Below are 27,151 nucleotides of genomic sequence, written 5' to 3' on the forward strand. Positions count from 1 at the left end.
AACTCCTGATTCACAAACTTCCTTTCTAGCATCTGCTGCAAAAAATTGCTCAGGACTTTAAAAGAAATCTATGCTTCTAGAGTGCAGCTATTGCTGCTTTGCAGGAGGCAAGTGAGGCCTATCTGGTGGGCCTTTTTAAAGACACCAATCTGTGCGCTATCCATACCAAACATGTGACGATTACACCAAAAGACATACAGCTAGCATGTCACACACAGAGAATGTGCCTAAGAATCAACTCTGATGGAAAACATTTCATTCTTTAAAAAAATTTTTTTTTCTTCGTAGTTCTGAAATTTAGATATTTTTCCCATAGGGTCAAAAGGTACCTAAGTATACAACTACAAGTGGAAAAATAGGGAACAGAAATCAGGTATTGGCATTTTTTCCATTTTTACATGTGTGAATTTTTTTTTAAAGATTTTATTTATTTATTCACGATAGACATAGAGAGAGAGGCAGAGATACAGGCAGAGGGAGAAGCAGGCTCCATGCCAGGAGCCTGATGTGGGATTCAATCCCAGGACCACAGAATCGCGCCCTGGGCCAAAGGCAGGCACCAAACCATGTGTGAATTTTTTAATATAAATGTGGGGGCCTAAAAAAATAAAAAAATAAATGTGGGGACCTAAGACATTCATGTTTCAGTAAACATGTTTCAGCAGTTCAACTTCATAACAATTATAAATAAACCTGTTATATTTTTCGGGACAATTTGGATTTTTAAATTTTTTTTTTTAAAGATTTTATTCATTCATTTGAGAGAGAGAAAGAACGAGAATGCACACAAAAGAGCACAAGCAGAGGACAGGCAAAGGGAGACAGAGAAAGACTCCCCACAGAACACAGAGCCAGACATGGAGCTCAATCCCAGGACCCTGAGATCATGACCTGAACCAAAGGTAGATGCTTAACTGACTAAGCCACCCAGGCACACCTGGATTTACTTTAAACAAGCAAATTTCTTACTAACAGTAACTATATGGGATTGGTAGCATATTTATCATACAGTAGATCCATTCATTCACTATACTTTCCTAACAGTTGTCCTATATGCAAATACATGTTTTTAATGTCGTCCGTCTTCTGTGCTATTTCTGTAAGGTTGCTATTAAAATTGATTAGGCAGGGGCACCCAGGTGGCTCAGTCCGTTAAGCGTCTGCCTTCAGCTCAGGTCATGATCCCAGGGTCCTGGGATAGAGCACCACAATAGGCTCCTTGCTCAGCAGAGAGCCTGCTTCTCCCTCTCCTTCTGCCTGCCGCTCCCGCTGCTTGTGCTCTGTCAAATAAATAAAATCTTTAAAAAATAATAAAAATAGGGCAGCCTGGGTGCCTCAGCGGTTTAGTGCCACCTTCAGCCCAGGGTGTGATCCTAGAGACCTGGGATCAAGTCCCAAGTCGGGCTCCCTGCATGGAGCCTGCTTCTCCCTCTGCCTGTGTCTCTGCCTCTCATGAATAAATAAATAAAACCTTTAAAAATAATAATAAAATGAAATGTATGAAATAGGGGGTGCCTGGGGACGCCTGGATGGCTCAGCAGTTGATCATCTGCCTTCAGCTCAGAGCATGATCCTGGGGTCTGGGGATCAAGTCCTGCAACAGGTTCCCTGCAAGGAGCCTGTTTCTCCCTCTGCTTATGTCTCTACCTCTCTCTCTCTCATAAATACATAAATAAAATCTTTACAAATAAATAAAAAATAAAAAAAAAACAAATAGGGGATGCCTGGTGGCTCAGTCGGTTAAGCATCTGCTTTCAGCTCAGGTCATGATCTCAGGGTCCTGGGATGGAGCCCTGTGTTGAGCTCCCTGCTAAGCAGGGAGTCTGCTTGTCCCTCTCCCTCTGATCCTCCCCCAGCTCATGCTCTAATAAATAAAATCTTTTTTTTTTTTTAATGCCTTAAATGGAGTGCCTGGCTGGCACAGTCAGTTAAGCATCCAACTCTTGGTTTCAGCTCAGACTGTGATCTCAGAGTTGTGAGAATCGAGCCCCACATTGGACTCTGCTTAACACTCTCTTCTCCTCCATCTGCTCCCTCACGTACCTGTGTGCTCACTTGCATGCTCTAATAAATAAATCTTAATAAACAAACAAATAAAAATAAAAGGCATTAAACTAGGGATGCCTGGCTGGCTCAGTCCATAAGTGCAACCCTTGATCACAGGGTTGTGTGTTCAAGCCCCACGTTGGGTGTAGAGATTATTTACAGTTTTCAATTAGCAATAATCACGCCTCGGATAAACCTCATTGGCTACAATACTGCCACTGCACAAAGCTAGAGATTATTTCAAAATAAAAATCTTAAAATAATAAGACAAAAATAAATATATTAAACTAAAAAAAATAACATGTACATAATTCAACTCTCATTATACCATACTGCCCCAATGCACACAAACTAAGAACCAGTATTTAAAAAATTAAAAATTAGGAAATTCTTCTCTATGCACCAGGTAGGGTCAAAATTCATAATAGAGGGCTTCATGTAAACTCTGTCCAACTTTTTCCACAGTAAAACATTCTGACCAGTATGTACTTAATTTCTTCTTAACCCAGGAAAATTCTACCATGTTATTGAAGGAGATAGCACAATTCGTTATAACAACTTTACTGATATAAAAATCCGTATTTTGGGGTGCCTGGGTAAGTTCAGTCGTTCTAGGTGTCTGACTCTCCATTTCTGCTCAGGTCATGATCTCATGGGTCATTGGAGATAGTCCTGTGCCAGGCTCCTCACTCAGCATGGAGTCTGCTTGAAGATTCTCTCCCTCTACTCCTCCTGACACACACTTGTCCATGCACTCTTTCTCTCTCTCTCAAATAATTTTTTTAAAAATCCATACTTCAGTAATAGTTTCCGAATTCTAGAGATATATTTCAAAATGATGTGCTTAATATAAAACTATAAAGGAAATTATGACTATTCTAAAAAATCTAAAATGCTTCCAATTTGTTTCCTTGAGAGATACAATGGCTCGGGAATACAGTGTTGCTTACGGTTTTCAGAAAAGTTTTTTAAAAGCTTGAGAATTTTGTTTCTTTCAATTAGGAAAGGTTAGATTTTAGCCAACTAAATGTAAGCAATTCAAAGAGATTAACATTTTAATATTGAGTCTTCTCTACTTAAAGGACTTCAATTTGTTTTTATTAAAAAACAAAACAGGGCAGCCTGGGTGGCTCAGAGGTTTAGCACTGCCTTCAGCCCAGGGCGTGATCCTGGAGATGGGATGAGTCTCAAATTGAGTTCCCAGCATGGAGCCTCCTTCTCCCTCTGCCTGTGTCTCTGCCTCTCTCTGTGTGTGTCTCTAATGAATAAATAAATAAAATCTTTTAAAAATAAATAAATAAATAGATAAATAAATTAATAACAAAACAAACCTTCAGGTCTAAATAAGTTAAAGGTGTGTTTAAAATAACTCTCACAGTGCTCAGAAAAGTATCTGACATATTTATAATGAAAAACTACTGCATTTAATTCCTGCCTGGCAGTACATCCTATAAATCATAGACAGTGTCATTTTTTAAATCTTGTACAGGCTTTGCATTTTAACTGTGAGATCAATGATTTCATGGTTAGTCTTCTGTTTGGCTGACAAATACTTCAAAAGGAAATTTAAAGGAAATATGGAGTTCAACTTAGCTCAATGGTCTTTATTTTTTTTTTTAAGATTTTATTTATTCATTCATGAGAGAGAAAGAGGCAGAGACACAGGCAGAGGGAGAAGCAGGCTCCATGCAGGGAGCCTGATACAGGACTCGATCCCGGGTCTCCAGGATCACACCCTGGGCTGAAGGCGGGCGCTAAACTGCTGAGCCACCCTGGCTGCCTTCAATGGTCTTTAAAATAAAGCAAAAGTTGCCTCTCTAGTACCTCAGGAGTAGAATTTTCTTTCTTAGGCCTGATTTCAGAACCATACATTCATTAGCTTCTACTTTTTTTCTTTTTCTCTCATCAGCTTCTACTTCTCAGCTGTTCTTAAAATGAAGAATTCTCTTTAATGGCTTACCTCTTTAACAGTGAACATTTCACCTTGTGCACCTGCTGCCTGCAAAATCTTCAAAAGTGGAAGTTTTGGTCGTACCTGATATAAACATAAAATAAACCCATTATTTACATTTCAACTAAATTGGTTTCGGAAACCCTAAGGAACAAGAAAACCTCCTTAAATTTTTTTTTTTTTAACAAACCCTGTTGGATACTTATAATCTAATAACATACAATCTTCCAATACACAATTTACTGGCAGATAATCAGACTACTATTTGTTACCTTCCTGAAAAATCACATTTCCAAAAGACAGCACATTCACACCTACTAGGATGGCCATAATAAAAAGAAAAAAAGGGGAAAAAATAAGTATTGGCAAGGATATGGAGAAACTGGAACCCTTGTGCACTGCTGGTGGGAAGATAAAATGGTTCAGCTGCTATGGAAAATAGTCTGGCAGTTCCCCAAAAAGTTAAAGACAGAATTACCAAATGACACAGCAGTTCGACTCCTTGCTATATACTCGAAAGAACTGAAAGCAGGATTCAAATAAGTATTTGTACACCAGTGTTCACAGAAGCATTATTCACACTAGCCAAACAATGGAAACAACCCAAATAGCGCCGACAGATGAGCAGATAAGCCAAATGTGGCATAAACACACCAGGGATAGTAACTTTGACGTTATCTTGACTCTTACTGTGGAATCTGTCGTTAGCCAATCTTTAAAATTTTTATGGTCAAAGTTGTCTCTCTTCCTCTTACAGCCTCTTTGGTTTTGTCTTATTTAAGGCCCCTCTTTTCATAAGCATCCCCTAAGTTTTCTTCTAATATTATTTCGCTTTTTACATTTAAGTTTTCACCTATCTGGAATTTGTTTTTATACAAAGTTTTAGGACTTCATTTGTTTCCTTCCAGAGATGGACAATTACATCAAAACTATCTATTATATAAGCCACATTTCCCCCCAACAAATCTAAATTCCACCTTTATCATATACTAAGATATATAATATTAAATATTGTGCAATGTTTATGAAAACACAAAACAAAATTATGTATTTTTATATGTTAGAGGAAAAGATCTGGAATAAGACACAGTGTTGTCTTAGGAGGAAGGGACTTTGGGGGAAGAAGGGAAGAGATAGATGGTCAAGGAGTCTCTATGATAAATACATTATAAACACATTATAAAATTGAATTTTTAATAAGAATACATTTGCTATATTCAAAATTAATTTTTAAAGAAAACATGCTTGTTAAAACGAAATGAGAGAGAAAACAAACATATAATTTGGCCCCAAATTCTCCACTAGCCACTTATACCCTAAAATGCAATCGTTTTCAAAATGTCCCATATTTTGAGCAATCTGTAAACTCTACATCTTTAATCAATAATCAATTCAAATTTTGAGCACTGACACCTTTTCCTGGTTTCCCTAATATGCCATTTTAAAAAAATAATCCTTTTTGCTCTACATAAATCCTACAGTCAGAATACAGAATACTAGGAATGCCTAAAAATGATTTACCTGATTGGTTTGTTCTGGGGAGATCCTGCAAGCACTGTCAGAAGTTGAACACTGGGCAGAGGTGGCAAATGATGTCATTTTGGCAGTGAAGAAATTGCAGTCTGTTGATAAATCTGAAAGGAAAAAGGCATTATGAAATCTCTTCTAAAGCAAAAAATTCTCTCAAGATGTACAAAATAGCAGAAGAAAAAAAAATGACACGTATCAGAGCGCCCTACACAAATGCAATATATTCATATGAAGTTCTTGATACTCTTCTGATCCCTTTCTAAGTTCAGATCCTATAAAAAACTCAAAGGCTTAATTAAGGGTAAGAACCATCCATGCTTCCCTCAGGTGAAGCCTGAAACAGAAACAGGTTCAGGCATGCTCCAACCTCCACAGTGATGATAATGAGTAAACTGTTTTAGGGGGAAGTCAAATTTACAACCATCATCTACCCAATGAATATCGGAGTTTCAGGAACTCCTCCTCTCTTGGGTAGTGCTCAAGAGCACCCCCTGGAAGACAACAGATGTAAGAGCTGGGGGAATTACCAAGTAATAAAGTTAAGATTCTGTGAGCACATCAAGAAAAACCTTTGCAACATGTTGAAACATGTCTTGGCAAGGAACCACAAGAAAATGATAGTCAAAATGCTCAGTATCAACTAAAACAACTTTTAATACCTGCCCACCCCAAAGAGTACAGCAACTAAATATTTACAAAATGGGTTAAAACAAAGTGGAGGGATGCCTGGGTGGCTCAGAGGTTGAGCATCTGCCTTCAGTTCAGGTTGTGATACCAGGGTCACAAGATGAAGTCCTGCATCAGGCTCCTTGCATGAAGCCTGCTTCTTCCTCTGCCTGTGTGTGTCTCTGCCCCTCTCTCTCCCTCTCTATCATGAATAAATAAAATCTTTAAAAAATAAAAAATAAATAAAACAAAGTGGACATATAGCATCAAGGAAAGATGTAGCATGAATTGAATCACATTCTACCATCTCTCCTTAAAAAAAAAAAAAAGGTGTAAGAGGAAAAACAAATTTTAAAATAAGCTTAAGTTTACCTTCAGGCCTTTTTCTAACAAAAAAGTTAATAAATGATCAGTGAGATTTATGAAATAAACACATCGGGGAAACGGTGAAAGGGGCCTGGAAAAACTGACAAATACTCTGGCTAAAACTAAAAAAATTCCTCAATCTTCTGAGAGCACTTACTAACTCTAACAAAATAGAAATTCCTCTCCCCCCAACTGCTTCCCTTGCTACAAAATGGGAAGTCAAATAGGATATAAACATAATTTACAATTTTAAAGCAGCTAGCTTTTAATTAGCATTTCAAACCTTATACATAAAACACCAATCCTGATCTCCCCAAACCTGCCAGTCCTGCAGTCTTCCCCATCTCAGCAAATGACAACTCCATCCTTCCAGTAGATCAGGTCAATGACCTTGAAGCCATCCTTGATTTCTTTTTCTTTCACACTCCACATCCAGTTAATAAATTCTAAAGCTGTATCTTAAAATATATCCAAACTCTAACCATTTCTCACCACTTCCATTATTACTGCATGAATCCAAACCACCTACCTCCCAACTGCACTACCCTTTTAAGGTCTTCTTGCTCTCACCCTTGCCTCTCTAGCTCCTAACCTCCCCCTTTTGTCTGTTCAAATGTCAAGTTTACCAAGGGGGCCATCCATGACCACTCATTTTTAAAACTGCAACTCCCAACCCCCAGTATTTCCTGCCTCCTTCTCTGCCTTAGTTTTCTTTACTATCCTCGTTACCAACCAACACACTATACATTTTATTTATCATGTAAAACATAAGCAGTAAGTAGCAGGGATTTGTATTTATTTGTTAATAAATACCTGCTGCCTAAATTGACAATTATTACACACTGTAGAGAAACATGATATATATAAATATCACTAACAGTGTGGATTGGGGGGGGAGGGGTACCTGGCTGGCTCAGTCTGTGGAGCAGGGTTGTAAGTTCAAGCCCCACATTAGACCTACACTTACTTAAAAATAAAATCTTAAAAATAAAAATAAGCAGTGTCGATGGTTTCCAAAAATGGTCCCCATTGAACCACATCTTCCAAGTGGCTCTGCAACATTCATTAGTAGAATACAGTGGAAGTGATAATGTGCCAATTCCAAGCCTGGCAGTTTCATTTTTTGTGCTTTTTGAGGCCCCTAAAATCTGACTACTCTACTGGAGATCACATAAAAGGGCCATGTGGAGAAAAGGTTCAGTTGAGCCCAGCCTTCTTCCAGCCATTCCCTCCAAAGCACCACATATTACAGGACATTCCAAAAGCAGCTGACACCTGACTACAGCTGCATGCCAGACAAGAACCATCCAACTCAGCCCACAGAATCATAAGAAATAAATAAAATGGCCACTGTTTTAACTCACTAAGTTGTTGAGGTGGTTTATTACATAGCATTAGATCATCAAAACAAATGGCACAGACTTTCATAGAGCTTACTCTGTACAGGCACACAGATTAACCCATTTAACACTTAAATAAACCTATGTATGACATTGGTAATGTTATCAGCTTTTTTTTACATCTAAGGCAAGAGAAGCAGAGATGTTATCTGCCCAAGATAATAGAATTCTATGAACTGCTAGAGTCAAGATTTCAAACTCAAGAGTTCTGAAATCTCTGCTTAGTAATATTTTTTTGCCCATTAGACCTCAATGTACAGAATTAATCATAATCCTTTCCTTCAACATACTTTGTTTACCCACACATGGCCCATTTTTCCTTGATTCTTCCTAATGCAATAAGTATCCACAAAGCAGTACGCTTGACAACAACCTATATTTAACTGTAATACCCCTATCTCTCCGCAACAATCATCCTGAATCCTGTTTTGATTTTCTTCCCTTCCTCTTTATGCATTTTACTGCATCAAAATGGAATGCTAAGGAGTAAATATTTTTAGTTCAGTTGCTTTTAACTTAAGAAAAAAAAAAGCAGGTAATTTTAGATTTTTATTTCACTAAAATTCCTACTTGTGTCACGTTAAAATTTATTGTAAACTAAATATAACGTAAAATCTACCATTTCTAAATGTACAATTCAGTGACATTAAGTACATTCACAGTACTGTACACCATCAATACTATCCATCTCCAGAACTTTTTAATCAACTAAATTGAAATTCTGCACCCATTAAACAGCAAACTCTCATGATGACCTCCTCTCCCCAGGCCGTGATAACCACAATCCTTTCTACCTTTAAGAATATGCCAATTCTAGATACCTCATCTAAGTGAAATCACAGTATTTGTCCTTTTGTGTCTGGCTTATTTCACTTAGCATGTTTTTAAGATTCATATTTATTTTTCATTTATTTTGACTGCTATATAATATTCCAGTGTGATGGACATTTGGGTTGTTTCTAGGTTTTCACTATTATGAACAATGCTACTAATAATATTCTTGTACATGTGCAAAAAAAGTGTCTCGCGTATATCTACAAGAGAAATTGCTAGATCATAGCATATATGAATACTCAACTTTAGGAACTGACACCAAACTATTTTCAAAGTGTTTGTACCAATCCACAGTCCCATCAGGAATGTATAAAATATTCTATGAATCTATTTCCTCTAATACTTTTTAATTTTTGCCAAATAGGAATTGACTTTTTCTCTGTTCACTAATGACAATGATGCTAAATCTCTTCATATGCTTATCAGCCTTGTGTTTCCTCTTCTATGAAATACCAGCTCATGTCTTCTGGACATTTTTCTAATGGATTTTGTTATATTCATTAATTCATAATAGTTCTTTATATTTTTTAATATTACCTCTATGTAAATTGGGTGTCCTGCAAATATTGTCTTCTAACTTGTAACATTTTTTCCATTTCCTAGAAGATACTTTTATGAAAACTTAATTTTAATAAAATCAAATTTATATTTATCGTCTCTTTTTCAGCCAATGACCTCTCTGATTTAAGCAATCTTTCATTCCTCAAGGTCTCATATTCACCTCACATACTAAAATTTGTGAGTGTGTATGGTAAAAGGATGACATTTTTAAAATGACATTTAAATTCTTTTTTTTTTTAAAAGATTTTATTTATTTATTCATGAGAGACACAGAGAGAGAGGCAGAAACACAGGCAGGAAAAAGAAAAAAAAAAAAAAAAAAAAACACAGGCAGAGGGAGAAGCAGGCTCCATGCAGGGAGCCCAACATGGGACTTGATCACGGGACTCCAGGATCACATCCTGGGCTGCAGGTGGCGCTAAACCGCTGCGCAACCGGGGCTGCCTGACATTTAAATTCTTAATCCATCTGGAGTGAACTTTTTTCTTTTTAGAAATCTATTTTACTCTTCTTCCCTATAGGGAGCCATTTTTTTCCAGTTCAATTTATTGAACATGCCTCTTTCCTGATTGCCAGCCATCTCTGTTATATATCAAATTTTCCTTAAATACATGAGTGTTTATGAGTTCCCTGTTCTATTCCACTGATCTCGCCCCCTTCACATTCCCATTGATCTTTCTATGTTTATTCAATTTAAAAGTCTTCATTCCTATCTTATGAGTTTTACTAACCAGCAAAGCAAGTTTTCTCTTCCCTGTTCTTTTTAAGAAGTGACCAGCTATTCTTGGCCCCCTAACTTTTTTAAGTTTCAATTTTAATTCCAATATAGTTAACACAGTGTTCTTTTAGTTTCAGGTATACAATATAATGATTCAACAATTCTTTACATTAATCAGTAATGTAAATTACATTACATTAATGCTCATGATGTAAGTGTACTCTTTAATGGCGATCACATATTTCACCCATCCCCCACCCACTTTTCCTCTGGTAACCATCAATTTGTTCTCTTTAACAGTCTGTTTTCTTAGTTTGTCTTTTTATCCTTTGCTCTTTATATTGTTTCATGAGTGAAATCATATGGCATTTGTCTTTCCTCTTATTTTGCTTACCATTAAGCTCTGGATCCATCCACGCTGTTGCAAATGGCAAGATTTCCCTTCTCTTTTATAGCTGAATAACATTCCAACATACTGTGCTTATATGCCAATCTTTTTTATCCATTTATCTATCAAGAGACACTTGGGCTGCTTCCATAATTTGGCTATTGTAAATAATGCTGCAATGAACATAGGGGGCATGTAGCCCTTTGAATTAGTGTTTTGTATTTTGGGGGTAAATACCCTGTAGTGCAATTACTGGATCATAGGGTAATTCTATTTATAACTTTTTGAGGACCCTCCACACCGTTTGCCAAATGGCTGCACCAGTTACATTCCTGGTCCTTTATCTCCTCCATATAAATGTTAGTATCATCTTTATCAAGTTCCATAAAAATCCCTGTTGGGATTTTGGATGAAATTACCTTTATATACAGATCAAATGGTTTTCTAATCACTAACAACATATATTTCTCTACTTATTAAAGACTTATTTAATTTCTTTTAGTAAAATTTTACAATTTTCCCTTTAGAAAGCTAACACACTTGTGTCAGAATAATTTCTAAAGTTGAGGGGCGCCTGGGTAGCTCAGTCAATTAAGCATCTGCCTTCAGTTCAGATCGTGATCCCAGGGTCCTGGGATGGAGCCCCAAGCTGGCCTCCCTGCTCAGCCAGAAGCCTGCTTCTCCCTCTCCCTCTGCCACTACCCCACCCCCTTGTGCTCTCTCTCTCTCAAATAAATAAAATTTTCTAAAGTTGATATTCTGCTACTACTGTGATGCCTTCTCCATTATGATTTTAGTAGTTTTCGCATATATACAGAAATACAGATGACTCATTAATCGTCTATCCAGTCACCTAAATTTACATAATTATTTCTAATAATTTGTAGATGCTTCAGTTTTCTACGTAAAGGATTATATCATATGCAGATAAAATCTTATTCCTTCCTTTCCAATCCTTGCCCTCCTCTAATGTCTTCTTTACCGCTTAGGACTGTCAACACAATGTCAAACACACACAGTATTAGTGGGTATCTTTGTCTCTAATTTTAAAGGAAATGATTCTAATGTTTACCTATGTTTACTGTTTGTTTTTTTTAATGTTTATTGTTCTTTAACAGTTACTCTTTACCAGTTTATAAGGGTTTCTTTTCATCCTCATTAACTAAAAATATACCATGAATAAGTAATTTATAAAATATTCTTTCTGAATCTATTGAAATGATGATTTTTATCTTATCAAGTGAATCATGTTTTGAAATGATTATGATTTTTTTCTTTTAATCTATTAATACAGTGACTTTTGAATTTTTAAAAAAATTTATAAATTTAATTATTATAAATAATACTTATTTATTCATGAGAGAAACAGAGAAGCAGAGACATAGGCAGAGGGAGAAGCAGGCTCCTCGGAGAGCCCGATATGGGACTTGATCCCAGCACTCTGGGATCATGCCCTGAGCGGAAGACAGACACTCAACTACTGAGTTACCCAGGCATCCCGACTTTTGATTTTCATTTATGAATTTTCTAATATTAAATCCTTATACACCTGAGATAAACCGAACTTGGTTGGGGGTATTATTCTTTTTTGTACACGTCTGGTTCTGACTTGCTACTTTTAGGTTATAAAGTCTATTATTAGAGAGTGAAATGGGCCTACAATTTTCCATGGTCAAGTTTTTGTCTAGTTTGACTATGAGGGCTGGCCGACCTAATAGAATTAACTTTTGAATAATCCCTATTTTTTCTACTGGCACGGAAAAAATTCTAAAAAACTGAGGTGTTTTGATCCTTACATTGGTAGACTGACTTCACCTCTGAAACATAAAACTCAGTGTTTTCTTTGTGGGAAGATTTTTTTTTTTTTTAGGGCAGTCTGGGTGGCTCAGTGGTTTAGCACCTGCCTTCGGCGCAGGGCATGATCCTGAAGTCCTGGGATCGAGTCCCATGTCAAGCTCCCTGAATGGAGCCTGCTTCTCCCTCTGCCTCTATCTCTGTGTCTCTCATGAATAAATAAAACCTTAAAAAAATATTTTTTTCATAAAGATTTATTTATTCATCAGAGACACACAGAGAAAGAAGCAGAAACATAGGCAGAGGGAGAAGAATCTCTCCTCGGGGAGCCTGATGCGGACTTGATCCCCCAGATCCCAGGATCACACGCTGAGCCAAAGGCAGACGCTCAACCACTGAGCCACCCAGGCATCCCTTTTTTTAAGATTTTGAGAGTGTGAGAGTGCACAAGCAGCAGGGAGGGACAGAGGGAGAAGCAGACTCCTTGCTGAGCAGGGAAACCAATGCTGAAATTGATCCCAGGACCTCATGACCTGAGCTAAAGGCAGACACTTAACCTACTGAGCCACCCAGATGCCACATGGAATGATTTTTAATTACTTTTAATTTAATAAATTTAAGGTTATTCGAGGTTTTTATTTTTTCTTCCATTTGTCTAAGTTTTCAAAATTACTGGCATATAGTTGATCATATTCTTTTAATCTGTGTACAGATGCATCTTCCTTTCCATTCATATCTTATTATGATACAAAAGTTATTTTGTTGATCATTTGCTAATTTCTTAAGTTGGACATCTAGCTTACTCTAATTTAAATATTTAACTCTATAAATTTCTTCCCCCTTCCATCCCAGCAATATTTTTTAATACAATCGACAGTTTTTGCTATATAAACTTCTATTATTCAGCTGTAGGTATTTTTCAATTTCCTTAATTTTTTTAAATCCATGAGCTGGATAGCTGTGCGTATGCATACTGTATTTTCTAAATGTTTTTGTGATTAACTCCTAATTTAACAGCACTGTGGGGAGATACCATTCTCTGTAACACCTGTTCTTTGAAATTTTCAAGGCTTTCACTTGGCCTAAGTGGTGATCAATCCTATAATGTATGCTTGCAAAACTCTATGTTCGTTAAGTTAAGCCTGTTGGCTTTTTACAATCTTGTATATCTACTAATTTAATGTGATCTACAAATAATTAAGAGAGATATAATGAAATCTTCCACTATAATGGTGGATTTGTCCATTTATCCCAGTGTAGTTCTCTACCAATTTTGCATCATCTATTTTAAGGACTTTTAATCAGAGACATATGTGCTTGAAATTGATTGCTGTATCTTCTTGGTGAATTGACATCTATATAGTGATCATTATCATTATATAGTGATTCTTTCCATCCCAAGATGTTCAGTCCTAAAACACATTTTCGCTAATATTAGTAAGGTCATGCCAGCCTTCTTTTAGTATCCAGGTATGTATTTTCTTAACTTTTACTTTCTATTTTTACATGCCCTTAAACTTTTGGTGTGTCCCTTATAAAATACATGTATCTGGGGCAGCCCTGGTGGCGCAGCGATTTGGCGCCGCCTGCAGCCCAGGGTGTGATCTTGGAGACCCGGGATCAAGTCCCACGTCAGGCTCCCTGCATGGAGCCTGCTTCTCCCTCTGCCTCTGTGTGTCTCTCGTGAATAAATAAATAAATACATACATACATACATATATCTGGGCTTTGGATTTTTTCATCCAATTTGTCAGTTTTTACCTTTAACTAGTAAATTTAGTCCATTCACTCTAATTAATACATATGGATCGTTTTTACCATCTTGATTTAGCATTCTTGTTTGTTCTACTCTTCCTATGCTTAATATGTTATTACCTTTCTGAAAAATTCTATCTCCGTCTCCTTGCTAATAAGAACTTAGCATGACATCTGGACTTTAAATTCTTAGATATATATATTTTTTTGTCTCATCCTTTACAATAAATATCAAGGAATTATAATCCCCCTTACTTCCTAGATCTCTTGTAACATTTTCTAGATTTGAATCTCTTAGTACTTCATCCAGAACTGGGTTCAATATGGGGTCTCTGTATGGCAGGGCTTCCAAGACTTCATACACCTGAGAATATTTTTATCAGCCCCTCCTTAAATGAATGCAGTTGGGTATAAAATTCTAAGTTTCCCTTCAAAATTCTGTAAACACTTGTTCTCTTGCATTTAATGATGCTGTTCAAAACTCTGGCGTCAATTTTTATTCGTTGTAGTAATCTGTTCTCTCTCTGAGGATTGTTTTGCTTTGTTACTCTTAAATTTCAGTATAATGTTCCTGGAAGCAAATTTTCCCTGATCTCTCATCTTTAGTCTTCCAAGGAAACTTTCTTCCTGAGGACATTTATTTTTCTTATTCTTTTTTTTTTTTCTTTAAGATTTATTTTAGAGAGAAAATGCACAAAAGCACATGGGGAGGGGCCAACGGAGAGAGAGAATCTCAAGCAGACTCCCTGTCCAGCAGGGGCTCCATCTTACAACCTTGAGATCATAACCTGAAATCAAGGCTCAGATGTTTAACCAATCCAGCCACCCAGGCACCCCCCTCTTTTTTTAACTCTAAAAGAGAACTGTTTTTCTTTTTTCTTTTTTTTAGAGAACTGTTTTTCACATTATTTCTTCAAGCATGTTCTCCTTTATTTAAATAAAATATTTATTAAATATATATTTTTTAATATTTTTAAAATCTAAGCTCCACAACCAATGTGGGGCTTGAACTCATAATCAAGAGATCAAGAGTCACATGCTCCAACAGCTGAGCCAGTCAGGTGCCCCTCCTTTTTCATTTTTGAGATTCCTATTATTTAGGGGTCCTGGGCTGACTCAGTCAGTGGAGCATGCAATCTGATTTTGGGAGTTTCAAGTCTGAGCCCCATGTTGGGTGTAGAGATTACTTAAAAATGAAATCTTTAAAAAATAGAGTTAAAAATTAAAAAATGAAATTTAACAAAAAGATTCCTATTATTTAGATGTGAGTACTTCCCATCTATTTTCCTTACCTTTCAGCTTTTCCTTTTTATCCTTTTTTTTCATCCTTTTCTTTTTTTTTAATTCTAGATTTTCTCAATCTGGAGTTCTAATCCATTCTTCAATTGTATCCATACTGAGGATTGGCCTCAGTGGAAATACTGTATTTCAATCATTGCATTTTTCAACCCTACGATTTCAGCTCAGTTCTGTCAGTCACAGCTTATTCTTATTTCAAGTTGTTAAGATGTTCTGTTTCTTTTACGATAATTATCAGTCTAACTTTAAACTCTAGATCCATCTGTCTTATTATTTCTGTTCCAATAATGTACACATTATTCTTCTTCTCTTAAAATACCTGTGCTCTTCAGCTGTCTTTGCTATTTTTCCCTAGAGGATAGCAGATACTCTGACAGGCAAAGAATATGGGGCAAGACCAGATTCCAGGCCATATTAACTACAGTAAGGTGGAGTAAGGTAGAAAATAAGTACTAGGGGCACCTGGCTGGCTCAGCCAGAACAGTGTGTGACTCTTAATCTCAGGATTATAAACTGAAGCCCCTCAGTAAGTATGGAAATTACTCAAAAATAAAATCTTAAAGAAAACAAAAAAAAAAGAACAAGTACAAAAGTAGAAAGCCCCAAGCACCAGAAAAGCACAATCACTCTCCACCCCACACAATCATTACCCAGATCAAAGATTCATCCTTTGTTCCCCAAGGAGAAGCAGCACCATGATAGGATTTAGGGAGACCTAAGAACTTAGAATGTAAGAGAGAAGTGACTAGAGTCAGTCATCACCTATTTTTTTGACAGCTTCTCACAAGTATATGCTTCTGTAATGCCATGATTCACTCTTGAGGAGAGATGGAGTAGGACTCTGGGTCACAAGGATTAAAAAAGGTTAATTCTAAGGTAATGAGGCAGGGGAGAAACTAGACCAGTATTCCAACAGTTCCCTCCCTGATGGTTTTAGTCTCCTACAGCCATGTCTGACTGACTCCTGTCCCAGACCAAACACTGCCTCCCCACGCATACATGTACAAGTTCAAAACAGCCCATATCACCCATCTCTTTCTCACAGCATTCTCTTATTATTACTCTTGCAGGGATGATTTTGAGAGGGAGTTCAGCATCTTACCAGGAACAGGAACTGACTGGTTGGCAGATCTGAAGAATTTAACGTCAACAAGGTTTTCCTACTTTGCCTTAACACCTGGCAGAAAGTGTTGTGCCATTAAAAAGACACTGCTTTAAGGGCCATGAAAGTTAAAAGTAGGACACATTACTTTTGATTGCAAAGCAGAGGAGGAATGAGAGAGAATAGAGACAGGAGTGGAAGGATTTTAAAATGAAAGAAAAGTAGAAAGAATGGGAGAGAAAACATGAGCAAAAGCACTGTTCAAGAACGTATGTGAGAAATGAGGTCAGTTGACAAACTCTGAATCCAAAGCAAGATCTTGTCACTTTCCCACTTGGGAGTCTCTTTTGATTATAGCAGGGTTAGGCCTGTTACTTGCTCCTTAAAAGAGGAACCTGAGCCTAAAAGAAGTCAAATAACTTGCCAGAGTCTAGAGCTTATTATTCTTTCTATGCTACCAATGAGCAGTCACATTCGGTAACGCATACCAGAAAGCTAAGGGGCACCTGTGTGGCTCAGTCCGTTAAGCAACTGACTCTTAATTTCAGCTCCAGTCATGATCCCAGGGTTGTAAGATGGAGACCCAAGTCACGCTCCCTGCTGGGCAGGGAGTCCGAGGATTCTTTCTCCATTGGGATTCTCACTCAATTGGGATTCTCTCTCGCTCTCTCTGCTCCTCCCCCCACAGCCCCATTGCACTCTAAATAAATAAACAAATAAATAAATAAATAAATAAATAAATCCAGAAAGTTGAGTCTTATCTCTCCCTCTTACCATTATCACATCATTGAACCTTATCAATTTGAATTTCTAAATCTTTCAAAACCACCACTTTTCACCTCCATGACTATTTCCCCAAACCAGAAAGTGTTACTTCCAGCATGCATCACTGAAATAGACTTTTAACCGGTCTCTCTAAACTGCTTCAAACAAAATTCCACACTAGAGTTAAAAGGATTTAAAAAATAAAATAAAAAAGCAAACAAATGGACAGCCCCGGTGGCTCAGCGGTTTAGCGCCACCTTCAGTCCAGGGCATGATCCTGGAGACCCAGGACTGAGTCCCACGTCGGGCTCCCTGCGTGGAGTCTGCTTCTCCCTCTGCCTCTGCCTCTGTGTGTGTGTGTCTTTCATGAATAAATATATAAAATCTTTAAAAAAAAAAAAAAAAAAGCAAACATCCAATCCTACAGTGCCAGGCCCTGCTCTAAAGCTTGCTACTGCTCTAAACACAGAATCTAGCCCTATTCTTGCCAGTCTTTCCTCTAGTACCTCATGTTCTTCTCCATGTTCCCTGCACCTCACCAACTGATCTTTTAGTTTCTCAGAGCATTTACTTCCTGTTTCAGGGCCTTTGCACATACTGCTCCTTCATTTGTAGCACTGTGAATTCCATGCAAGATTGACTCATCTGAGACCTTCTAGTCTCAGATTAAATATCACCTCAACAACCATTAATAGATGATAAACCTTTTAAAAGACTGGGGGATGAGGGACCTTAAAACAAAAAGACGATTGAGTATACCTGACCACTAACAAAACTCTCTAAAAGAGACAGTCATTCACACATCATGCACTTCCTGATATGAACCAACAGGAAGCACCCAGAACCTCCTATGAAGTATTCTTGACAATAAAACTAACCAAGCTTCTACATCTAACTACTTGTTTGTAGAAAAAATGGAGGGTAAAGGAATAAATAATACCAAAAGCAAACAATTAGCCAAACCCAGAATGTAGGAAATCTCAGAACATAGGGATTTCAGATGGGGGAAGGGTATGGCTAAGTAGGGAGACGTACTTAGGCTAAAAAACAAACTCAACAGAGCATTTGGACCTTGTTCATTCAAGTCCTGATTCAAAGAAACCATCTATAAATTCCATTTTTCTCTAAACAATCCTAAAATTTTAAATTATATACTAGATAGTAGATATAAAGAAAGTATTAATTGTAGTAAAAAGGCACAGTGGTAATTTTTTTTTTTAAATCCTGACCTAAAAAAATAAATAAATAAATCCTGACCTAAGGGACAGCTGGGTGGCTCAGCGGTTTAGCCCCTGCCCTCAGCCCAGGGCATGATCCTGGAGTCCCGGGATCAAGTCCCACGTTGGGCTCCCTGCATAGAGCCTGCTTCTCCCTCTGCCTATGTCTCTGCTTCTCTCTGTGGGTCTCTCATGAATAAACAAATAAAATCTTTAAAAAAATATTTCCATTAAAAAGTTAGAAAAAATAGAAAAAATACTGAATTAAAACAATAGTCTTTACTTTATTGAATGGTATACACCAAATAGAAAGAAATCACAAAAATTCCATTTATCTACTGCATCTTGAAAAAACTGGTACTCTTAGAAAATACTTCAGTTACAAAAAAGAATCTACATTATTAATTGGAACTGCTTTGGCTCTCCGGAAAGGTTTCTTTCCAGCTAATAATAAACCTCAGAGATGAGCATAAAAAGCTGAAAAGAATTTGCCTACTTTTAAATAAATGAGGGTGGGGCAGTCCGGGTGGCTCAGCAGTTTAGTGCCGCCTTCAACCCAGGTTGTGATCCTGAAATCCCAGGATCGAGTCCCATGTCAGGCTGCTTCTCCCTCTGCCTGTGTCTCTGCCTCTCTCTCTCTGTCTCTCATGAATAAATAAAATCTTTAAAAATAAATAAATGAGGGAAGAAAGTTCTTTAAAAAAAAAAAAAGATTTTATTTATTCATTCATGAGAAACACAGCGGGGGAGAAGGGGGCAGAGACTCAGGCAGAGGGAGAAGCAGGCTCTATGCAGGGAGCCCAAGATGGGACTTGATCCCGGGACTCCAGGATCACGCCCTGGGCTGAGGGCAGGGGCTAAACCGCTGAGCCACCCAGGGATCCCAGGAAGAAAGTTCTTTTTGCAGTTTTCTTGCTTTCAAAAAAACTCTCCCTGGAACAAACTGATGGTTGCCAGAAAGGAGAGATAGAAGGACAGGCAAAATGGGTGAAGGAATGGGAGATACAGGCTTCTGGTTATGGAATGAGTAAGTCACAAGGATAAAAGGTACAACATAGGGAATATAGTCAATGGTATTGTACTAGCGTTGTAGAGTGACAGATGGTAGTAGCTGCACTTGTGGTGAGCACAGCATAATGTATAGAGCTGTCAAATCACTACACTGTATACACCTAAAATGAATGCGACATCGTGTGTTTATACTTCAACTTAAAAAACAAACAAAAAAACCCCAAAGGACTTCCTCAAGAGATAGCTTTATTGACAGAGAAGCCACGGGGTGCCTGCATGGCTCAGTCGGTTAAGCATCTGTCTTTGGCTCAAGTCATGATCTCAGGGTCCTCAGAGTGAGCCCTACAGAGGGCTCCCTGCTTAGCGGGGAGTCGGCTTCTCCCTTTCCCTCTGCCCCTCCCTCCTGCTCTAATAAATAAAATGCAGGAAAAAAGAAAGAAAAGAAAGGAAAGCAAGAAAGAAAGAGAGAGAGAAGTCAATTCCACCACTTCATTCCACAACACAACAGAACTAAGGGTATCCCAGGGCAGGCCAAAGTACTCAGGTTTTTCAGTGCATTTGAAGACTGAAGAACTATTGCACATGGGCCAGTAGAGCTGACTCAGGGAGCACTTCCATTTCCATTCTCTCACTCCCCTCACTGGGTATGTGTGCATGAGCTTATACATCTGGACCTGTCTCCAACTTACAATCCCCACGGTGATGAATGATGACTCAGTTTCTTGAATGTGTCAAGCCCTTTTACTACTCACCTCCTAGGCATTTTTTGTACTGAATTTCTCAAACTACAAGTTGCACCCCAGTGAGTCATTACTGATCCCCTCCACTAATGAAATAGTACAGAAAATAAAAGTAACAAAGCTTTGTTCTGTGAAACCTGTTTCTGTTATTGAAAATAACCAACACAACACAGTTAAGCACCCTGGTATCAGGCACTCTTATTATTGTCCTCATTTTCAAGGGGGAAACTGAGGTAGAGAGGAAGATAATTTCCTCAAAATCATGGTCTTAGAGTCCAAGCACCCTGGCTGCAGAACCAGAGTTCTTAACCATTCCCCCTCCTATGTGTCTAGGTCACAATATAAAACTTATTTTTACTGGGAGTCATGGTTTAAAAAGTTTGAAATCCACTGCCAATGGACTCAGATAATATCAGGCACCTGTCCTTTCTCCTCTTCTGTGATCTACCTTCTATTGTTGGAAATTCTTATTCTTCTACCTAGGTCAAAAGTCACTTCCTTGGTCAAGGCTGACACTCCAAGGGAAGCTGATGACACTAGAGCCCCTCTATTACCACTTACCACATTATATTTGTGTTTTTGCGTCCTCTGACTGAAATCAGACAACAGTTTATTCATCTCTCAGTGATAATGGAAGACTGGTTTTACCATCATTTAGTCCAAAAGACTCCTATGCTTCATCTCCAAATTTCTACCTTTGAAAACAAGTGTGATTTTAAGACAAATTAAAAACTTGTCAGAAGGTAGCAGAATTAATCATTCTTAATTCTTTAAAGCCCTGAGGACCTCTACTAAACACTACTGTCTGATTCTTTCAACTATATACTTGAGGGCAATAAAAACTTTAAAAAAAGAAAACTACTGTACTATTCAGACGTTGTTTTAGTTCTTACCAAGTCGGCTACACATCTACAAGGTAAAATGTGTATGTAGCAAGAGTATACTCCAGCACAGTGTGCAAAACATTACGCCAGGAACAACCTAAAACTCCATCAACAGGGAACTGGCTAGCGAAACTGTTGTACAACCCTCTAAAACAGTACCGTGGCAAGTGTTTAAATGAAAGTATTATATGTATATTTGATGGAAAGTCCCTGATACTATCTGAAAAACTTAAGGCGCATCACAATGCATACAAAATGATCCTACTGTTTAAAAATATGAGTACTGGGGGATCCCTGGGCGGCTCGGCGGATTAGCGCCCGCCTTCGGCCGGGGGTGTGATCCTGGAGTCCTGGGATTGAGTCCCGCGTCGGGCTCCCTGCAAGGAGCCTGCCTCTCCCTCTGCCTGTGTCTCTGCCTCTCTCTCTCTCTCTGTCTCATGAATAAATAAATAAATAAATAAATAAATAATTTTTAAAATGTACATTTAAAAATATGACTACCGGGACGCCTGGGTGGCTCAGCGGTTGAGCGGCTGCCTTCCGTTCAGGGGGTGATTCCAGGTTCAGGGATCCAGTCCCACATCAGGCTCCCTGCCGGGAGCCCGCTTCTCCCGCTGCCTATATCTCCGCCTCTCTGTCTCTCATGAATAAATAAATGTTTTTTAAAAAGTAACAAATAAAAAAATATAAAAATATGAGAACCGTAGGGAAAAGTCAGGAAGGATGTTATGAAGCCATTAACAGCTAGCCTGAGAAGAGAGCCGGTTAGAGTTGGCGAAGAGTTAAACTTTACACACTTCTGTATCACGTGCGTTTTTTAACTTGAGATACACGTCTGCTTTTTTTTTTTTTTTTTTTTTTTAATAAACTACAAAAATGTGTGATCCTGACCAGCACTGTGAGAAACGAAATACTGTGACATAAACACTTCTAAATTACCTTCTCGTGTCAGGGAGGTAGGAGGAGGGAGGAGCCAAAACCTAGGCTGAGATGTGTGACACTTGGCACCAAAGATACCAAGTACCCTTGGCACACGCTTGTTCGGCGTCGGAGCTGCCTGGCCGACACCAGCGCCTTCCCGATGGCGGGGAGACAGCACCAGCAGAGTCTACGGGTGCCGCTTTAACAGGGTGGGTCTCAAAATTCAGAGGGCACAAGAATCAGCGGGAAGGTGTGGATGAAAATACAGACGCCCGAGCCCCGTCTCCGGAGGCTCCGTTTGGGCGGGCCTGGGTGTGGCCCCAAATAGGCCCCCTGCACACTAGCACCCAAGTGCCTCTGCCACGACGGTGCGCGGCCGCGACAACCTACAGTCCCTTCACATCTCGGGAGACATCCACGTCCCTCCTTCCCCCCTCGCTTTCTCGCCACCTCCTTCCCCCCACGCCGCGTCCCGTTAAACGTCCGCCGCCGCCTATTTCGCCCCCAGGCTGTAACCCGGCGGCGGGACGGCCACAGCACGTCACTCCACCTCCATTTTCACCTTCCGCGGCGCCCCATCGCAAAACCGTCCACCCCCGGCTCCCCCGGCTCCCCCGGGTCCCCAGGCTCCCCCGCCACGGGCCCTCCTTCCGCCCCGCGCCACCGCCCCAACGCCGCCACCCGTGCCGCAAGCCCCGCCCGCTGCCCCGGCTCCGAGGCCGCCGAGCCCGCAGCGCCGCCGCCCGCTCCCTCCTCCCCCCTCCCCCACGGCCGCCTGGGACCTGGCCGCCGAGACCCTAGAGCCACACCTCACGGCCGCTCCATGAGTCGCTCCCCCGCCGAGCCCGGGGCGGGGGGAGGGGACGCCAGTCACAGGCCCCAAGGCCTCAGCGGCATTTTGAAACGGCGAGCAGTGAGGGCGCAACTTCCGGTCTCCTGAAGCCGTCTCCTCCCAAGGGCTTCCGGTGAGGCCTCCGGGAACGATAGAGGCTCCACTGGAGGGCTAGAGAGGTAGGAGGAACTGAACTCCCTACCATAGAGGGGAGCCCAAACCGGGAAGAGAGTCGCAGGTTTTGGACGACTGAGTTGTGACGCTTCCAGAGGAAGCGTCTCAGGAGCTCGCAGAGCCCGGTGGTGGTCACAGACGTGTCCTAGGAGATCAGAAATCGAGGAGGGGAGACCCCCTGAGAGCATAGTCAGAGGTAGCCTTCCGCTGTTCCAAAAAACGCCATTGCCTCTGCGCCTCGGAGTTAACCTCCTCGACTCCCCGGAGGCGGCGGCTAGAGGGGGCAGCAGCTCGCCCGCGCTGTCCAGGTGGGGGAGAGAGGACTAGAATAGACACGAGCAACAAGATACGTGATAAAGCTGAAAGAGGTGCAAAGAACAGGAGGTCGGAGCTTCTTTGGATCCTACAAGCAGGTCATCTAGCCTGATGCCCCAAAATAAAAGCAGCCGCAACGAACCCTCGAGTTGCCCGGCTTCCACCTCTGCCGGTGCCACGTGGTATCATCCCTCGCAAACACCTCCTCTCGTTTATTTCAGGATGATTCTGAGTGTCAGAGGATCTTCTGAAGTATGTTACTCTGCAGCCTCTATTGGTTTCAGTCACACACTTGGGAAAACAGAATAAGGCCCCCTTCTTTACAGTGGGAACACTATCCAGTCGTTTAAAGGCGGTGCCCGTGTTCCATCTCTAACCCCACCCCCCGCTTTTTCTGCAAAGCTAGACATCCCCTCACAGCCTTCCAACTCTTTCGTACTTGACATGGCTTCAAACCACCTTGGTCACCGTGGTCTGAACAAGTACGTGTTGGTCCTGTTTAAAATGCGGCCCCCAGGACTGGGTACAGACCCACGCTAAATAAAATGGGGCAATGACCTCCCTTAATTTGCACATTGCGCCTTGCTCTATTTCTGGCATCATCTTCCGCATAGCTCGGAGATCTAAATTTCTCGCAAATGAACTGAAGGATTAATTCCCTTTTCACAGTTGCTCCGAAAGAGCTTGAAGTCAGCAACCACCTCTCTCAAAAAATAGAGGGGAGGGGCTTTTTTAGCTGAACCACTCTCTACTGCTTCTCTCTTTTTCGTGCAATTAATATTAGTGTTTTTTTTTTAATTCCCAAGCAATAATTTGTATCTTTTAAATAGTATCCAGTTAGTTTAAGTCTCTTCTCCTGTCTCCTGGACTCTTGGAATTATGATCCTGTCTGGCAACTCATTTTGTTTAAGGCCAACAAACATTTGTTAAGAACCTATTGTGTGCCAAGTACCAACCTAGAAGATTCCAAAGCAAATAACCCCTGGAATCTGTCTAGTGGAAGAATCAGACAGTCCAGATAAAAAGAATGTGGTAAGTGCAGTTAACTTTGCCTGAAAGGTCAGGAGATCAGCTCTTTTACTTTTTGCCCTTTGAAATCAACATATTTAACTTGTCTTTATCAAAAGTCTTGATAAATATGTTGAATAGAACATGGTTTAAAATAGAGCTTTTCCCCTCATGGTTGACACTGATTCATGATTAATTATTCATCTTCCAATGTTGTTCTTAAACCACTAATTATCCTACCTAATGATAGTCAATACCTGGCAACATTCGCTATCCTTTCCCAAGGAGTTCATAAAACTTCATCAAGTGACTTGCTCTAACGAAAATAAACTATAACTTGAGCATTTCTTCTCCTTATCAAGTAAACTCGATGAGGAAAGAAAATGAAATTAGCTTAACAAGCTCATAACTGACTCAGTGATCACCACTTCCTTCTCTAAGAACTATATTCAAAAACCATTTATTTAATAAAGAGACAGGAAATCTGGGTTTAGTCTAGTTATTTCTAGAAACCAGAAAGTTACACAGTTCTTCAGTTTACCCAGTCTGTAAATAAAATGGCTAAATCAGATTTTTCTCGAGCCCCTCAGAGTTCTAAAGGAACTAGAAGTCAATGTTATGGATCTTAGCCTTTCTTTAAAAATTATAATGAACTACTTCACATATACAAAAAGGTATAAAGAAGAATATAATCTTTTCCTCACCACTCTCCCCTGAAGAATGATATACTTTACTTATTACGAAAAAGTTTCCAATAGGCCCTTCTCTTATGACATCTAGTTCCTTCAACTCCAAAGGAAACTATCCTGAATTTGGTATTTACCCCTGCCATGCACTTCTTTAGATTTTTAGGATTTATATATGTATATATTCCTTAAAAATATTTTAAAATTTTTATAAATGGCACCAAACTGTATGTATTCTACTGCAACTTGGATTTTTTGCTGATCATTGTGAAATTCCACAATGTTAAATCCTGCATAATTAATTTTCAATATTGTTTAGTAATGCTGTATAGTAATAGATTGAATTGTATAATTAATTGTTATATAGCAACTGTCCTTTTCTAGGGCTACCATCACAAAATACCATAGACTGGGTGACTTAATAGAAATTTGTTTTCTCACAGTTCTGGGTGTTAAAAGTACAAGATCAAGGTGTGGCAAATTTGGTTTCTTCTGATACATCTCCTTCGCTTGCACATGGCTGCCTTCTTATTTTGTCTTCACTCCTTGGTCTGTAAATTGTCAGCGTCCTAACCTCTTCTTATAAGGACACCGGCCATATTGGATTAGGGCCCACCCATATGACTTCATTTTATCTTAATCACTCCTATAAAAGAAAGGCTTGAAAAAAAAAAAAAAAAAAAAAGAAAGGCTTGCCTCCAAATGGAGTCTCATTCTAAGATGCTCGGGGTTAGGACTTCAACATAGTAATCTGGAGGTAGGGGGGACACAATCCACCCCATAATAGTAATGACTGCATCACAATTTTTATTCATCGCCTCCGTTCATAAATAGGTGTTTCCAGTTGTTTGCTGTTACAAACAATACTGCCATGGACATTTCTTGTAGTTGTGCATTCTAGGGAGTAGAATCACTGTGTCACAAACACATTATCAGCACTACCAGATCATAGTACAGTGCTCTCCAAAGTGGTTGTAGAAGTATACACTCCTGATGGGTGTGTATACTATTCAATTGCTCACATTGTCAACAATAGCCAAACTTTGGAAAAAGTCTGTATGTCCATCAACTGATGTATGGATAAAGAAGATGCGATATGGGGCACCCGGGTGGCTCAGTGGTTGAGCCTCTGCCTTTGGCTCAGGTCGTGATCCCGGGGTCCTGCATCAGGCTCCCTGCATGGAATCTGCTTCTCCCTCTGCCTGTGTCTCTGCCTCTTTCTCTGTGTCTCTCATGAGTAAATAAATAAAATCTTTTTAAAAAAAAAAAAAAAAGATGTGATACAGACACACACACACGGAAATCAAACACTCACACACTCAGCCATCAAAAAGAATGAAATCCTGCCATTTGCAGCAATGTGGATGAAACGTGTATTATCCTACGTGAAATAAGTCTGTCAGAGAAAGACAAATACCATATGATCTCACTCATGTGGAATTTAAGAAAGAAAACAGATGAAATATGGGAAGGGAGAAAAGAAAAAAAAGGAAAGGGAAACAAGCCAAAAGAGAGATTAATGATAGAGAACAAACTGAGGGTTGATGGGGAGAGGTGGGTGGCAGATGGGCTAGGTGGGGGATGGGCTAAAGGGGGCACTTGATGTGATGAACATTAGGTGTTGTGTATGTAAATGATGGACCACTGAATTCTACTCCTGAAACCAATATCAAGCTATATGTTAACTAATAAATTTAAATAAGAAAAATAAATAAAAGATTCTATTGTTCCGCATCCAATCCTTGGTATTGTCAGATTACTAAAAAAAGCAATCCGATAGATGTGAGGATTTCTCATGGTGGTTTGATTTATATGGTGGTTCCATGATTATTAGTACAATTGAGTGTTTTCTCCTATTTATCAACCATGGTTACTCACCTATGAATTGCCCGTCCGTGTCTTTTGCCCATTTTTCTATTGGTTTGTCTTTTCTTTACTGATTTTTGGACTTCTCTGCCAAATCTGGTTATTAATCCTTCTTGATTATATGTATTATGAATAAATCTTTAAATCTATAACTTGTTTTCACTCTTAATGACTTGAACAGAAGTTTTTTAATGAAGTCAGATTTATTATTTTCTTTAGTTTCACTTCCTTTTTTTTTTATTTAAGAAATTCTTCCCTATTTGGAGGTCATAAAGATACTCTCATATATTTTCTCCTAGACGTTCTAAAGATTCACTTTTCA

The 27,151-nt window shown here is 39.3% G+C and overlaps 1 protein-coding gene and 1 pseudogene across 4 annotated transcripts in view; both read right to left on the bottom strand.

Annotated features, from left to right (window-relative positions):
- MDM4 (MDM4 regulator of p53) overlaps positions 1–23,005 on the bottom strand; it is a 47,526-nt gene extending 24,521 nt beyond the window's left edge. For 3 of the 4 annotated variants that reach the window (XM_041774061.1, XM_041774065.1, XM_041774064.1), the window contains exons 1-3: positions 22,758–22,899; positions 5,519–5,631; positions 4,007–4,081 (exon numbers count right to left, since the gene is read on the bottom strand). In XM_041774061.1, coding sequence (XP_041629995.1) covers positions 4,007–4,081; positions 5,519–5,596 — 153 coding nt within the window. In that variant the 5' untranslated portion in view covers positions 5,597–5,631; positions 22,758–22,899. Of the gene's footprint in view, positions 1–4,006; positions 4,082–5,518; positions 5,632–22,757 lie in introns of all 4 variants that reach the window. The other variant, XR_005990674.1, reaches the window with a different exon arrangement.
- On the bottom strand, positions 2,159–2,276 carry LOC121472434 (annotated as a pseudogene).
- Positions 23,006–27,151: the final 4,146 nt, after the last annotated feature.

Source organism: Vulpes lagopus, chromosome 11 (genome assembly GCF_018345385.1).
Source record: "Vulpes lagopus strain Blue_001 chromosome 11, ASM1834538v1, whole genome shotgun sequence".
NCBI lineage: Eukaryota > Metazoa > Chordata > Mammalia > Carnivora > Canidae > Vulpes > Vulpes lagopus.